Source organism: Bombus huntii, chromosome 8 (genome assembly GCF_024542735.1).
Source record: "Bombus huntii isolate Logan2020A chromosome 8, iyBomHunt1.1, whole genome shotgun sequence".
Classification (NCBI taxonomy): Eukaryota; Metazoa; Arthropoda; class Insecta; order Hymenoptera; family Apidae; genus Bombus; species Bombus huntii.
Genome location: NC_066245.1, coordinates 8,235,730 through 8,253,656, shown reverse-complemented (window position 1 = coordinate 8,253,656; position 17,927 = coordinate 8,235,730). Strand labels below are relative to the sequence as shown.

Here is a 17,927-nt window from a genome sequence, read left to right as displayed (position 1 = left end):
TGCAGGCAATAGTTCGCGACGCGACTCCTGTGTTTCGATTCGATTCGATTCGATGGAGCATCAAAAACATTGCCGGCTAGATTTCGATGCCTGGTGTCCATTTTCGCCCGTATTTGTCAGGTCGGTGAACACGTCGCGATTTTTTCCATCGAGCTTAATGCGTGTCCCGTGGCCTGATTTTAATTGATTTCGGACATTTGACGATCGGTTTTAACGCGCACAGGTCTACTTTCGTTACAGGATTAACGTTCGAGCGTTATTGAAATGACAATTTTTTCAAGTATGTCTGCAGTATTCGCAGTAAAGTATTTCTGTGGATGAAAATCGCGTGAGAAAAATATGATAACCCAATTTCCGTTGATTTTCTGATTTTCCTGCAACTCTGCGCAAATCTACTGTAACGTTATTTGTATTTTTAGATGTTCAGGAAGCTGATGAAATGCATGTTTAATATCAAAAAACGAACAATGAGATAATTTGAACATAGAAATTGGTTAACGATGTATCGAAAATTGCTTTTCTACAAATAATGGGAAATATATCGTATCGTGGTTTTCATCTGTGATTTTTATATATCTTGACCGAGGCTTGATTTTTATGGCGTGGAAGTAGAAAAAACAGCTTTCTTACGAGATTCAATTAATTAATTATTGTCGCTTGTTGATCTTTGTAATTCATCTGTATAGAAATATTCGATGAATCGTAGAACGTTTTATAGCACGCAGAAATTAATAGGTATGCAGAACTAGTCTTCGTCGTTAATCTGTTTCAGTAAACCGGTTTATTAAACGTGCGGTTATTGCTTCGTTAATTAAGCTATTTGAACAGCGAGCATATTACCAATACCGGTATATTGACATTCTAACGTAGATATGTCTCGTATCAGGCGTTAATTCGATGCAATATGTGAAAAGCAAAAATGTGTCGGATTTTGTCGTGAAAGACGCATTTTGCGTTACAATTACGCGGTGAATTTCAGTATTACGATACGATTTAGTACACTATTAAAATACTATATACGGAAGCAAGATCGTTTACTTTCTTAAAAAATATTTAATTAAACAATGTGTAACTACCATAAAAGTAATTTGAAGTTAATATTTTATATAATCTCCTTTTCTTTGTTGAATACATAATTGTTTTATAAGCTCATTTCATACTTCCTACCATTCTGCTTTCAGTTACAGTATTTCAAAAGACTGTTTTATATTTCTTTTAAATTTTATTTTATCTCTCGGATTTTGTTCTTTGTTTCTCTGATTCATATCTGTTCTATTTTAAATCAGGGATTACGCATATTTACCAAAAGATTTTTACAAAATTTAGGAATAAAAAAGAACCATGAATAAGCAATACAGAAAGGGTAATATGAAAAGATTAAATACGAGAATAACGCGTAGAAACATTTTTAAAACCATATTTAATTATCCTTTTATCCATGTTTTTGTACGGTACGCATTGTATTCGTATGCATAAATGAATCTGAAATTATGAACGCTTGCTTAGTTTTTGTTTCTTTCCAGTTTTTTCCTAGTAGTGTTACGATCGACTGATAATACAATAAATTGCTTTCGGCAATCGAGTCTCGAAGATTTGACGTGTTAATCGCATTTTTTTGTTGGAATTGTTCGTAGCCAACTAAACGAATTACTCGAGTAATACGATATATCAATCGATGGCTCATTGTAACTCGATATTTGCCCGGGATACATGTTGTTTAAATATCACACGTTGAATTTTCCGTGAAATCATTCAGCCCTGGCGGTTTAATTAATTCGTGTGTTTAGATATTGTTTGCGGAGAAATATGATATTAATAATTAATGCCATTATATTGACGAGTTGTTAAATGTAATTTTCGAAACCCGTGGAAAATCGAGGGAGTTTTTCCGTTCTGACCCAGATGACCTGGAGATCAATACTTCCGATCGTTTCATCCATGCGTTAAATTAATTTTCCATATTAATAAATCGTCGACGTATTAATTATCACCGTGTTAGTCTGTGACATACATGAATTACGAGCGCGTAACATTTATCTTGTTTTTTAAGAAAATGAAAAACACACAGTGACTTACGAAAAGCATTGGAACATTTAATTTTATGGATGTAAAACGTGTGTTATATTAAACATATCGAAATTTCATTAGTATCATAATAAGATCCGATTATTATGTATACATTGGTAAATTTAGAAAGAAATTTGTAAACAGAAGCTACAGGTATTTAGTGTATTTAGAAGATGACAAAAATACTATTTAAACATGGTTTAGGATGGCTACACGAAGATTGCAAAAAAGCAATATAATAAATACAATTTTGTTAACTTTCTGGTTTTAATTATCATCAATAATTTTGAGAAATCAATATTTTTGATGTACATACTTCTCAAAAGAATGCCACAACCGAATCTAATATAAAGGTAGATTGGCGATATGAGATCGCATAAAAGCTACTGGATTTTAAAATCGTCCTCGTATGAAAAGCAAAAAATATGACGTATTACGGTTTTTCCTTGTGGTTTCTGTATACTAATTTTTAACTACATACAACAAACGTATTATAAATTCGATACATATACACATTTCACATTAGTTCCAAATATTAATATAATCACGATAGTCGTATTTCGCTACTCTATTAGGAAAATTTCTATAAGTTTCGCATAACACACATAATACAGAAAATTTTCTAATGCTAAATGTTCAAATATTTGTATGAATTACTATAGGCTACGGTAAGCACAACGTTTGTGCTGGAATCCACGTTTTACGGAAGCAGTATAAACATCGCTCCGAATAGTCGTCATGCAAGTGAGCGCGTCCATTTGGTAAAGCTATTTCAATTTTCTCAAAGCAAATGCACGCTGAACAAGCTAAAATTGCGATGGCTGAAACTCTAGCCACAGGTGTTATTTACTAATGTTAGCTGGTGCGGTATCAATAGTTACGAAATTCATCGTGCATTAATTAACAAATTCGAAACAATAGAGAAAGGGAACTGTATATACAGTTCTGTGGAAGTCAAACTAATTTTTGATTGTTATTCCGTGGTATACTCTCTGGCCACCGAACCAGAATCAGGCACCAAAATGTCGCTATTTTAAATTTCTTATAAAAATCTGAAATCTCTAAAATTTATATTCATCATAGACATTCCTCTGATCGAAAGCTATTCTCTTATTTTCATAGATAAACAATTAACACGACTCACATATGTACATATCGCTGTAGATATTTGCAGCCACAGTTGAGATCACTTGTGCAGGCGATACTTTAACTTTAATTCCCTAGAACTTGTCGTACGAAAGACGAGGAAAAACATGGGAAGCAATACTCTTGCTTTGTCTTTCTTTCTATCTAAAATTCGCTTACGCTCTTTAATTGTAAATATTAAAAAATTGAAAAATATTAAAAACTTTAGGTGATCCTAATTCGACGACCAGTTACTAAGAAATTCCACGCATACTAAAACCACGTGCTCTCATTGTCCTGCTCCTCCATTCTTCGCCAGCAATCGAAGGACGGATTCACCCTTCTCTTTTTCCCCACAACTTCCTGCCCTGAGCAACGAAGCTGTAAGAAGACTAGCTAAGAAATTCTATGTATATTAAACTAAAGCATCCGTTTCCGACCCGGTATCAAATATTCAGTGGGGAAAATCTCGTACAGCTAATCCCATCAGCGAGACATCCACAGTCTAACGCGCTAATTGCCATGGCGATACGCATGGGAATTCAGGTCTGGAGGGCAGGCGCGCGCTAACTATCGGCGCCTTTGTCACAGTCATCGTCGTCGTCGTCGTCGTTGTCAACATAGTCGCGATACAAAGTTTGTCGAGCGTCGTGGGTATACATACAGCAGGCGTCGACCAATCCCGGCGGCGTTGACAGAATTTATAGGGCTTAGCCGACGCGCCCGTCTGTTCAACCTATTTTCTGCCTTGGACGTGAGACGAAGACGAACCAATGAGCCAAAGGACGGTTCAACGGAGAAAGAGGAAAGCTGGACTGCTCGAGTTAAGCGCGACTATACACTGCTCCTTCCGGTGCTGCAATTAGCGCCTCCTTAGTTGGCTACGCCAGTCTCGTGACGATGCCTAGCCGCGGAAAACCGGCCGTGCAAACCATTCTTCTCGCTCTTCTCCCTCCTTCTAGTCTTGTTCTTCCAACCCCTTTTCTTTATATGTATAGCGCTAGAGTTCCAGAGTTTCTACCCTCCGTTGGATTCGGAACGTTTATTCCCGCGAGCCTGAACATTGCCCCGAAGGGACTCGTTCCACCGGGCATCTTTCGTGGAATTTTATGTCTATTATCATTCCCTCTGATGTTTTCGGCTAATATCGTTCTCAATGTCTTTCGAGAAGTTATAGGGAGTTGGTCAAGGAATTGGCGATGAGTATTCGAGGAAAAGAGAGGGGAGATGACGTTGAGTGAATAAAAAGGAAGCAATCTTTGGTTATAACGTTGGGATAAGATACTGTAGAAACGTTGAAATTTTAGATAGATTTTCACTCGAAAATATGAAATAATGAAAAATGGATTCGAGATTCGAACGGAGACAATCTCTAGCCGATTCGATTTCCTCAGGATCGAAACTCTCAACTCTTCGACTCGTTTCTCAATTACATCGCAATTTTAACAGTTAACCCATTTGAAGCTTCACACGAAAACTTAAGTTCGTCTGCCGCCGGCAGTTTAAACGCGAAGCTGTGCGTTGCAGTGATAAAATACCTAAACTTGATTGTACGTAATTTCTGAGTGGATTACTTTTAATGCGAAATAAATGTATATTAAACGTTATTGCATTAATGGAATTTCCTTTAAAGACAATATTAAAAGGTAATAGATATTAGTACGTGCAGAAAGAAAAAGGCCAAGGAATTTAATGAATAAGTTAAACATACATGAAACGTAAGCTAACGAGTACGATCTGCATATCTATTGTCTTTATAACTTTCTTATAATATTACGTTATAACATCCATAAGACTTATATACTTTTAAGTTCGAAATTTTTAAATAAAACTAATATTGCGTAGAGAAACAGCGAAAACAATAGATTGCACTCGTAATAAATCTACGTCAACGTAAAAGTGACAGATTAAGCGTTAAAATCTCACGAGCACAATAGACATTCTTGCCACGTAAATCTTCTAAAATTTTTCAAGTAAACTAAAACTCACGACAAATATCCTGGCATAAACATTCGCTAATTCTCGATCACTCGTCATCCACACGAATTCTCACTCCCGCGATACACGATCGAAGCTTAGCTAGGAGCAAGTTTGTGACCAATCGAGGGCGTTCAAGACGGAAGATTAATAGTAGTTCACGGTAGAGGTATAGATATACAGAAAAACATACGTTCTCGAAGGGTGACGGAGTGGAAAGTCTCCTCGCTGGGTTTGCTCCGTCCCATGGCGTTCACTGCCGATACACGAAAGCTGTAGACGGTAAATGGTTGCAGGTTCTCGATGTTATAGGTGGTATCGTTGCTTGGCGTTATGATTTCTTCTGTTGCGTTCCATGCTCCACCTACTCCCGTTCTGAAAACAATCGCCCGTTAGTCGTTAGTACGGTCCGTGTAAATATGAGCGATGATTTGAGGGGAAAAGCTGTCGCTTCGGAAGCTTTTGTTCGCTCTCACGGTTTTGTTTATGGAGTAATTGCACGCGTGTGCGAAAGTTCGAAATATTCTGCCGTTAGCGAAGCGGGTACGCTGTACTAAAAATATTCCTTTTATTCCGATAGATTCGGAAAATAAACGATTTCAAAAACTGTCCGTGTCATCGTACGTCTAAACCCTATGAATACATCCCTTAAGGGTTGAAAGCACAGGCTGTAAAAATAAAATATTTCTCATTATATATACGGGCGAATTACGAGACAGTACTCCGATCATGCGAAATATCGTAACACGTCATGGCAAACGTTGCACGTTTCGCGGTTGATTAGAATTCAATGGATCGTCAACGAGAAACCGACGATTGTATTTAGAAATTAATGGTAGCGACGGATCGCTGACGATCCGGATGTAACGTGCTTGGATCGGATGTAAATCGACTGCGTGGACTGCGCGCGCGATTAATTAATGGCCCCGTGTCGGCTCGCTGTGAACAAACAATACCGTTTTGCTACGATCCACCGGTTCTACCTACCTAAGTTCCGATGACGGAAACATCGTTCGACGTAGAGTAATGAGTGGTCGAAGACGCAACACGCCCGCCTCTGCTGCGAGATTTTACTCTCTCGTACGTTATACGCGATTCTGCTCCTCCCCCATCTCCTTTATCCCTAATTAATACCATCCATTAATTGTCCCACGACCCGTTTCGGAAAGTTCTCTGGCAACCGTGCTCTCGAGTAATTGCCACAGTTTCCGTTGGGCCGAGTCGGTTTTTTGCCGGCAGCGTGATTCGTTGGCTTCTAAATTCTAAATGGTAACGCTATATTCGATACGAATTACCTATCGATTAGATATCGATTGCTGCTTCTTTTCCAAGAAAATCGAAAAACTCTAAATATCAAAATTACTAGTATTAATGGTAAATTATTCAACGTTCGGCTGTCGTGTTCACGTTCGAGAAGAATAAGTTAAATTCGCTTGGATTTTCAAGTCTTTGGTATCAGTACATTTGACGTCCAAAATATAAAACGGAAACATTTTACTTCCACCTCACATTTCGGAAAACCAATTTAATTAATTCGTTATTCTGTTGAAGAATACTGGATATTTCAGTTGGTTCGTTCTTGCGTTCCTTGTGATACACGATGTCCTAATTGCCCTAATTGAAACCACTATATAACCTGTACATTTTTCCCCGAATCTGAGTTTCTTCAAAAAACGTGTACTGCGAATTTCATAACGAGCAATGGCGTTTCTTTTCTTTTTTTTTTTTCTATTCTTCGTCGAAACTCGGTTTCGGTTCGACAAGCCATTTGAAACTGTAGAATTTTTAAGCATCGCTTGGTTCCATTCTGTTCATTCCCGGTTATAATGGAAGTAAATTACTCGACTGATATTTTAATAGATTTTGTAAATTTATTTTCTTTTTCCTAGCTTGTTGTCAATGAAAATTTCCAAGTGGTGCATGCGTTTCATTCCTTTCAACTCATTTTTATTCTTGGTTTGTTGGGTCACAAAATTATGTTTTTTAGCCATTTAGCCCGATCGTTTTTCTCGTCTATGTAACGCGATATATGGTTCCAATTTGGATTTAGTAATTGAAACTGGTACCGCGTTTATTTCAGAAACATGATCATTGAATACGGTCGATGAAACAACGTATTAGTTTCACGGTGTATTTACATTTCCGGTAATTCTGAATACGGTTTATCGAACATTGCACAGAAAGCTATAATGAGAATTTCTAACATTCCTAGTCATTAATGAAATATCAAAACTGATTAAAAAAATACGTGAAGAGGTCAACAACATTGACAGTTCAATATTGTTGACATTTCGATGTGATTGACATTTGCGATTTGGCGCCACTAACAATTCGTTGCCATTAATATCTTGCCTTTACTGTTACTGACAATATAATATAAAAGTAACAATAAAAGTAACAATAATAATATAACAATATAAAAGTAAAATGTACAAACAAATATATTTAACTAATTTGTTTTCTTTTTACCGATCATTCTTCTTAAAAATCTATAAAGGTAATAAATATTGAAAGTCCATATTATTTTTGTAATACATAACGCAAATGTTAAAATTAACAGACGGAAATGTGTTTCTCTTTTTATTTGAAATCCTCTCTTCTGATACTTAAATAAATTCTTTAATTTCAGTTCCGTAAATAACGCGAAATTCGCCCGAATTAATCACTGACAAAAATTACGTATAGTCAATGATAAAGATGATCAGTATAAAATGTAATACAAATATAACAGCACGATCGCTCCATTTTAATTATTGCCGTTTTAATCGTTATTCCAGCGATTTATAAAACTTTATTACGTCATACAATTTGATGCATGTGTTTTTGGTATTGTTCGCAAGAAAAATATTCAATGATTTTGTCGGCTGGCACAGGTAAATTGTTTAAACGGTTGAATCGAGAACCTGATGTTTTTACAATAGATTTATTTGGCAATACGTTCAACTATCTGTTATGTTTAAAAGTTGTTTCTCAAAACAGTAGACGCGGAGAGGAGCAGCGAGGAAAATGGGATAATACATGGGTTATTTTTACATTTTTTTTTCAGCACAATCCCTTCGCTCGTTTTACATGTCGCGAGTCGTTCGATTCGCCTCTCTAACTCCAAAAATCAGCGGGACACAGAGAGATGAGAAATCGCGTATAAAAATTATTTCCAATCCCGCAACGTGACGATTCCCGCGGGAACGGCGCGAAAATAAAGCCGATAACTCGTTTCCAATTAACGTCACTTGCTCATCGTTTATTCGGCTCTTCGATTTGCTTATCGTTTGTACAAGCAGATCATTTCAATTTTGGTCACGCTCGGGACACGATCATTCACTGGCTTTTCCAACGCGAGCGAAATCGATATCGTTGTACCCGCGTCGATTTAAATTCACCCCGACTATTTTCCCCTTCGGCTCACCCTCCCATCCGCTCGTTATTAGATCCGCGTTTACCGGCACGACTGTGTATCGATTTCGAATCTATCGCAGTCTAGTTGTCTCGGCAAAGGAAAAATGGAAATTCGATAAGTCAACTGTTCTTCCCGTCTCGTGTACGAACTGAGCGGAGTGGGACGAATTCGTGAAAAAAGATCACGCAAACTTGAAAACTCGGAATTCGTTTCATTTTGAAAGTCTGTGTCCGCCGCCACTGAAAACGACAGTTCGCCCGTTCAGTTCTGCCAAACTCTCTGCTTTCCCAGCCGACGAAAAGTTTTACCCTCGAAGGGATACGGACGGCGTTTCTCAAGAAACGAGTCATCGTATCAGAAATTTTGATTCGTCGCTCGTTCCCAGCGTGGCCTTCCCCGTGCCCCCAAAATAAATCGTCCTCCTCTAACTTTTCGATCAACGACCACCGTCCATAAGAGGGAAATATCGTCGTATGAGACAGAGGGCATTCGTCTTTCCTAGGAACGGATTCAAGTTTCCATAGTTTGTGTGACAATTTCTCTATCGTGTTATGTGAGCATGATCAGTAGAATTATCTTGCAAATACTCTTTCGATTCGAGCTTGGTCGCAGAACTTTTACAATATCCATTGCCATCCGAATAGAAAGAGAAACTACTCTGGTGAATATCTCTTCGTCCCTTTTTTTCTCCCCTTCTTTTTGCCCCTTTGATCTCAATCGGGAATCAAGTTGTCGATTTTATTTCAAACGAGAGAGGGAAAAAAAGAGAAATAGGAAACGATAGAGAGGGGAACAGGGGCAGGAGTAACGTTTCGTTGGAATTACTCGGCTAAATCCAGATTTGCAACGGTCGCAAAACAGGAATCGATATTATAGTAGGTATTGCGTTATTTCTCCGCAATCCAGAGTTATCGAGCTGTCCGGTCTTTACGAGAATCGTGTCGCGCGACTCGACATTGCGTGTGCGGAAACTTCGTGTGCAGGTTATGTACCGCGGGCGAAAATAACACCGTGACTGGGCTTCGAGCGTGATTATCATAACGACGACTCGACGAGACGCGACGTGAAACCGGCCTCTGCAACCTGTTTGATTCCATCGATTTCAGAGAGCTTTTTTTTCTTCATCAGTTTTCTTTCACGCACTCTCTCTCTCTTTCTCTCTCTCTCTCTCTCTCTGTCTATCTATCTATCTATTTATCTATCTCGTTCTCACTTCCTCTGAGCCATTGACTGACAGGTAGTGCATCGAACCGTTAGAACAGCTTCAACGACAGAGAAACCTTTCAACGACAGACGTCGATATTAAAAGTGACCGATATCTGTCTCCCCTCGAAAAAGTCGGAATCCCCGGCCGTTTTCGACCAGCGTAATACCATGATTGGCCATTGAACGTACGCTCATGCGAGCGGAAAATTGTATACCGTGAACAGCTACGGTATTAGATGCTTGTTGTGGATTTCGAACCGATCGAAACATCACATCGTGTAATACGACCAAATGAATTTCTATATCATACGGCTGCCACTGCTGGGGTCGTCGTCCTGTGACACGCATTTTATGTATGAAACATCGAGGCCAGTGAAAATCTATCTTTCCCTGTGTTGAAATGAATTATTCGCGATCGAAGATTGAACAGAGATTTCGCTTTGTTTGCCGTTCACCGCAATCCGCGGAATGAAAAACGCCGAATGCCGCGTACGAGAATTTTAATAGAAATAACGATAAAAGGGACTGCAAAATGGAAGAATTTCCCCGTTTTTTCGAGGGAACAGAATGGGACGATCTAACTTTACCTACCGATAAATTGCGAATTTCTTTCAGACATATCGCCTTTCATTTCGATCAGCGCGGATAATGGAAAAAGCATTTTACGCAATTATCAACGACGAGAATTTTGTTCGCGTTTAAATTTTCCCGCGGCGAATGTTTCACGAATTTTGTTATCCAGGCTCAACCGAGTTTCTCTTTCGCTTCTTTTTTTTTTTTTATGCCTTTTAATTTCCAACGCAGCCATTTGAATCCGCGCCGATATCGCCCTAAAATCGTAAACGCCCGAGATAACGAAGAGTTTTCATGGTCGAACGTGACCAAACTATGAAATTGAATAACTGCGAAAGGACGATCTTTCAAATTTTGAGATCAAAACGTTTCAACGCCAAAAATGAAATGTCGCGTTTGTCTTTCGGTTTCATATATCGCTTTGGAAATGTCATTGCCTTTTTAACAATTCAAAAAGAACCAAGGAGTTATACTTAAATCACGTCGTCTACGAGCATTCGCGTACTTTCTTTTAAATTATTGGAAATATAAAATCCATTTCAACAAATTGAATGCTTTAATATAATTTCACCCCAGAGTTTACTTTAGGCAAATACACATATACGGTTAATAGATATTGATCGCTGTTAAATCTTAATTGAAAATCGTTAATATCAATTAGCATAAACAAAAGAGCAATACGTAATTTATTGGAGGTGAATTAAAATTAGCGTGCAATGATATTTCAGTTAAATGATTGAAATGTTCGTTTCTATTCATGTTTTAAAAGTTTTGTTACAAAATATTATCAAGTGTCAGCTATTCATTAGAGATAAACATGATAGTAATACGAGTACACTACAAGCTTACAAGCATCCGGACTCTTGCTTATTTTTGAAAAGACGTAATTTAATTCATTAATTGAAGTTCAATTGCATTCCGTATCATCATTTCGTCGTTATAATATGATAAAATCGATTTTCAGAAGATTAATAGATGTACACTGAAATATTGGCATCTGTAAACGTGAGACAAGTTACAACACAATTTGCAAAATCAGCAATTTACTCAATTAGCAAAATTCACAATAACACATTCTGGAAACGTTATTTATCCCCAGATTATCTACATATATAGTCTCTAAAATAGAGATAAGATAAGAAAAGTATTTCTAAACCCATATCGTAATTAATTCGAGCAATAATATGTGAATTCCTAAATAAATAATTAAAATTTATTATTTGATGGTCCTATAAGAAGGTTCCAAGTATTGTTTCTAGCCATTGCTTTCTCATTAATTTATATATTTTTATAAATCGATTAAAATATGCAAATACATATAGACAGCGGTGTATCTATGAACGAATCTGTATTTTATTCAAGCATCGTTATTCACGCAAGATATTAAAAGTTAAACACCAAAAGATATAAGAGTTAAACACCTTCACAGAGAGGACGTTTCGGAAAACCTTTCATCCAAGCGTATTCATGCCAGACACCCGCGGGACGGATCTCTCGCAATCTCATCGCATTACGGCCAAAACAAAAGGGGCTGGCACGGACTAAGTGTAACGAGAAAAAAGAAGAATCGCATGGCACACGGTATGTTTACGCTTTTACAATTCAAACGTCTGTCCTGTGGCTCGCGTTACGACGAAATCAACGATCCTCCCCTATCTACGCTGTATCTTCTTTTTTTATTTTTCGCCTCGCTTCCCCGTCGTAATACTCTCGCCGTTATTAAATCATTTCACGGACGAAACGATCCATAAAAATAAAACTCGATATATATCGAGATACAACGGGGGCGGTTACGAGCGCACTATATCATCATTGACAACCATCTTGTAAAAATAAACTGTCCCGTGAGCACCACCGCACGTAATTCACTTCTGTGACGCGTTGACGCCGGGCCGTCTGTCCTCTCGTCACTCTCGCGCCAGACTGAAATTTTTTAACAATTCCTCATTTGTCTTGCGTACAGTTTTACCGTGTTTGGTAACTTTCGTTTTCATTAGAAATTATCAAGGAAAATTTAAAGATATTTTAAGAAATACTTTAACCTCCTTATTGGAATTTTAAAATTATATTGAAATTGTAATTCGAATATATAGAGTGGTAGAAATATTCTTATCTTCCAATGAGGCGTTTTCTTGGCAGAAATATACATTTCATTTTCTTGTTATCAAAACTTTGTAGTTATAGGAACGTACTATTATTAATACAACTATTATTATACACACTATCATACTAGTCTACATGTACTACATTAGTACAACTCTACTACAACTGACGAACCCACGATGTTCTGTAAGACGCGAATAATCTTTCGCTGTTTATCTATTTAACTGTTACGTTAATTTAACTCAATTAATATCGATAACCTGCATAACTAACGTTATTATGACTTACGATATTTTTTACTCCTGGTTTCCACGTATCAAAAGGTGGAACGAAAAGTGAGTTATTTCCATTACGTCTAAATTAGGGTTTTCGCTTGACAAACGTATCTATAGAGTGACGGGGTCACTTAGAGTATGTAAAGGCGCGACAGCCACGTGAACTGGAAACAGGCTACCTCTGTCGTGAATGTATTCCACTTGCCGAAGTTCGGTTAACGAGCAAATCACGTTACACGTGATATCGCGTTCTGAGAACACTATCTACGAGGGTTAGCCGTGCTACATTAGCTCAGGCCCGCGCAATTAATTAAGTTACAAGCGGTTTAATGGGGATCTAGTTATCTCTTTGATTGGCCCACTTCCGCTCGTGCCCGCCGAATTTCTCTGGCGCACTTATTTCCGGTTTCCACCTTCTACGAGAAGGAGGAGATGGCCCCACCTCGCTATCCTGCGACTTCGTGAAACAAAGAGAACGCGCCGGGAAACTGGGTCGTCTCAGAGATAGAGAGAGCTCTGTAAATGATCTCAATTATATTCTTAGTTAACCGGGGGAATGAGCTTCCAGTTCCAGTATACGCCCTCTTTTACTACGAGCCACTGTAACTTGCCGCATACAAAATATCATTTTCTCGTGTAAAACTTTAAACGCACATAGTTTCTTCAAAAAATTAACTGACTATCACATTATAAATTTCTAGACATGATTTAAGCGTAATTGTGAAGTAAAAAAATTCTCTCATTTACGTCTTATGTCGAGTGTTTCTCGTGGCAGTCGCCAGAAAACTATCAAGTTTAAACTCTCGAGAATTTTAAATTTTCATCAACGTCGTTTCGACTTATCATATCATTCTAATATGTATTTACAACACAGTCGCGTTGGCTCAAAGGAACACCGATTGGATTTTACGCGCAGTAAATTATAAATCGCAAAGCGATATTTGCAAGGCTTGGTAATTATCGTTGAAAGACGAAATAACTGGTGTTTTGATTGACTTTGACCGAGAACCGAGCTGCCGTTTTGAAATTTGCGAATTTCAATCGCGTTCCAAACGAATTTCAGCGACTCGCTGAAAACGCGTCGGTTTTGAAACGCGTTCGACGTGCAATCCCGATTAATAACATTCTATGAAATGGCTGATAGAAACGTTGTTTTTGCCAGCTCCGTTTACTTTCGTCCACGTTTAACCGTTAAAACCGCGTTGAGACTGACTGACTGACGTCGGATAATTATTTCGATTAAACGGACGGCGTCGAGGCGCACAAGGGAATCGTTTGAAAACATGACATCTCATTAATTACATAGTGCACAGGTACTATTAAAATTGCAAACGTTCCGCGTCAAACAACACCCACAGCATAGAGTGAGCGAGGTATAACTATCGAAATCAGCTCTTTTTTATCGCTGTACGTGAACATATTCACGCGTAAATACGAAGTTAAAAAGAAGGGAACAAACTTTAATTTACCCTGCGTTGTATATACGTCTGACGGTATTTCTTTTTGCTTGCTATGTATTCTACTGTCTGTCGTTTTCTACCCTTTCGCTTGCTAATTAAATACATTTTTACCATAATATCATGCTAACAAGGGATAGGTTTTTTTCTGTGATATTTTAAGGGTGCTTTTTCCATGGTATTTTAAGGGTGACATGTCCTAGACACAGGGCCTATTGTTGACGCAAGAATTATCCGCAACTTTGAAAGGATAGCAACGACGCACGTAGGGATCCGAAACCGGGACGACGTACTGCTACCGAGCTCGATCTCGAGGCTCGTCACGGTACCTGTCAGGGATTTGTGGATCTTGTTGCCGGTGGTATACGTGGTAACCGTACCCAGGGAGATAGCAGACCGATGCGTTGATCTCTCTCTGCATAGTGTACTGTCCACTGCGAGCACGACCGCTGTTTATGCCAGCTTGGAATAGTAAATTGGACCGTATTATCTGGTCGACTGCGTATCGCATCTCTACCTCCTGTTCGAACGAATCGGCGGGACGTCAATGATAATCCTAGGGTTGGTTCTAATTTTGAATAATGCACGCGTCACGTTCGCCAACGCACCTGTCCTCTAGAATGCGTCAAATCTGCTCGGAACGCTTTTGCAATTAAGAAATTGATTTGGTGAACGATGTAAAAAAAAAAAAATTAAAAAAAAGGGACTTTTTTTTAGCATGGAGAATGTATATTACGGAGAAAAAAGTTAGAAGTGTTAAAAATAGTTTGTCTTAGCTTCTAGAGCTACAAACGAATAAATTTATCTAGTACGAGTTTGTTTTGACTTTAAATTTGTACAGGTGGTACATGCTTCAATGTTGTTTGACTAACGAATGAGCAATTCAGAGGTGAAACTGATCAACTCCATCTTTTTTTATAGATCTCTGAATTTCATTATCTGGGCAACTTCTCAAGAAGTGAATAAACGAATTTTATAACTTTACTTGTCTCAAAATGTATGGCATTAAATAAATAACAATATTTGTGAATCACCACTTTCCTATATTTCTCAATTTACGGATTTATATCAATTCGTGCGTTATATTTTTGATTAACTGGAATAATGCAGATGGTAAAATTAACAGAAACGCGTTTTACGTTTTTATCGTTAAATCTTCACTTCCGACACTTATGCACTCATCTCGTTACCCATATTATCTCTTCAAAGTTGCTACCGAATGATTTTCCTGTTCACCTTTCGGCTTTCTCTTTCTCCATCAAATTTTCTCGACAAATCTCGCATAGAATGAAAGAAGCGACTGGTGAAACACAGAAAAAGATTGCACAGTTTATCGAGAGAGATCTGTTCCGGGGGTCCGGCAGAGCGGCAATTCCGAAGGTTTGTGAATTTATGTCCCACTTTTTACACGCCCCCGCGCACACCCATCAACATAAATTTCACCGGCGGATCTGCCGTAACGGCTACGAATCATACGGAGACCGACAACGATCGGGTTCGTTCAACATCCGAATTAAAAATACTGTAATTCGTTGTCTGGGCCGCACGACGGATTTTATAAATCAATGGGTCAGAAATATTCTCGATAAAACGACGATATGCTTTTCCGTTCGAGGGTGTCTCCGGTAGAGGTAACCTACAAATCGCGATCGACAGGGGAATTAATCTCTTACATGCTGACGGTACTTTAGAATATTACTTATATGTATTAGCTTTCAAATTATTATAGTTCAGATTATAACAGAATGTATGAAGTTTCGTACATTTCTATCTTTATTGATACAAAACAATAGGTTTCAAAAATTCACTTTGAAATATGTTTCCTTTTTTGTTTTTAATAGAAATTAAAATCCCTTCGCAATATTTTAGTATTTCACTGAAAAACAACAAAATCTAACTTTATAGTGAAAAAGTGGCTAAATTTTAAAATCGTGTAAAAATTTAGGTACGAGAGAAATGTTAGGAAGCTTCACATATGTGGAAGTTTCATTGTTTATTACACACGATAGCATTTTTGCTTGTACCCTAGGTTTTGCTTCATATTGTTGTATTTTCGAAGCTCTTTTCTGTCAGAATCAATTTCCACGGGATAACAATTGTTTTGTACGCTTTATGCGTAGAAGGCAATTGGTAGAAACAAAAATAACATTACTTGTCCGTATCATTATATATATTTATACTCTGACGTTTGTAATAAATATTTATATAGAGTATGGATTATTAAAGTAATTTTCAATCTGAAATAAAAGCTGCAGTAACAAGAAAATGACAATATAATTTTGGATTTAGCATTTACTGACTTAATAAATCTCAAACTATAAGCCATTAACTCTGACAATGCTAAATCTATATGTATAATATACAGGGTGGTTGGTAATTGGTGGTACAAGCGAAAAGGGGGTGATTCTACCCCCCCGAAAAAAGAAGTCGAAAATATAGAATAAAATTTTTTTTTTAATTTTTCTATCGAGACAACGATCTACAGTGAGATCCGTTATAACGTACCGCACGCGTACCGAGCGAAAATTCAAAGTTGATTTTCTCGAAAACAAAGCCTCAAACGAAAAATTTTTATTCTATATTTTCGACTTCTTTTTTCGCGTAGAATCACCCCCTTTCCGCTTGTACCACCAGTTACCAATCACCCTGTATATAATATCACAATCAGATTAACGCAACACCAAAGATCTATATATCTCAAATCTCTTCGTTCGATTGTTGGTCGCCAATCATACCTTATTATTTTCGATACATTGACAATAGTCATTTCCGTAAATGTTTCGTTTCTGTTCCTTAGTAGCTCAACCTTTACCTGTTCCAAAAATCTTTGTATAATATCTTCTTCTATCTTCGCTATTGTAATTATAGTACTCAGTAGTAGTGCAATACATAGTACCCATTAAAACAATCACGATACTGTTTTTGAAACAATCATTGTGGTACTCATGTGTAAAACTTTAGTACTCTAAAGCGCAGAGTTTTCTAGTACTTTGATGTCCCAGTACACAGTGAGTGACAATGAGTTTATGAATATTTGAATATGAGAGACTTGCGATGTTTAGGTGGATTCCGAGCAGCCAGAACCGCGCGGAAACAAGCACGATGTAATTACGAATAAATCGAGTTACAGAGATGCTGGCTGAAAACCAACGGATATTCGAATGAGCTTTTCGACCACGAATTCGAGCCTCAAGCAATCGAGCCAGCGCTACGCGGATGAAGAACAAAGGACAGAAACAAGATATCTATGTACATATAAGTCGAATATTCGATTAAGTAATTAATATAATTAGACAATATAATTAGACTTGGTACACTGGCTTTCGAATAAAGCTACGTGACAAAAGTAAAAAGTGTTTCACTCGCGACTGCACGTATCAACCAGAATCCAACACGGTGAAAAAATAAAAATCTTGTTGATTCGGCAGTGTGCGCGTGTTGCTGCGTATGCATGAAGGCATCGATTCACCCCTGGGATCCTGTTAGTTTTGTTCGATGGGCTTAAAAAGAATCGAAGCCGCTCGTGTTTCCCGTCAGTTATTCCCCGTCACCGATTGATTCTTTTTACGCGTCGCGATAATTGTCCGTGTCTGTGGTCGCGCTCGAATCCGTCAGCCATCGTATGGGTTTCGTTTTCGAACGTGGCCGAAACTATTCGCACCCTCGTAATCGGAACTCATCCAGTGGCGTGACAAAAATGATAGGTAGACAGAGGAAAACTCGTACGGAAAATTTAGTGGAAAGCGA

At 37.9% G+C, this 17,927-nt stretch overlaps 1 protein-coding gene across 3 annotated transcripts in view; it reads right to left on the bottom strand.

Moving 5' to 3' along the window:
• The window catches only part of LOC126869018 (tyrosine-protein phosphatase 99A-like), a 419,963-nt gene that overhangs the window by 35,122 nt on the left and 366,914 nt on the right, over nucleotides 1-17,927 (bottom strand). For all 3 annotated transcript variants that reach the window (XM_050625099.1, XM_050625100.1, XM_050625097.1), the window contains exon 4: nucleotides 5,363-5,544. In XM_050625099.1, coding sequence (XP_050481056.1) covers nucleotides 5,363-5,544 — 182 coding nt within the window. The remainder of the gene's footprint in view (nucleotides 1-5,362; nucleotides 5,545-17,927) is intronic.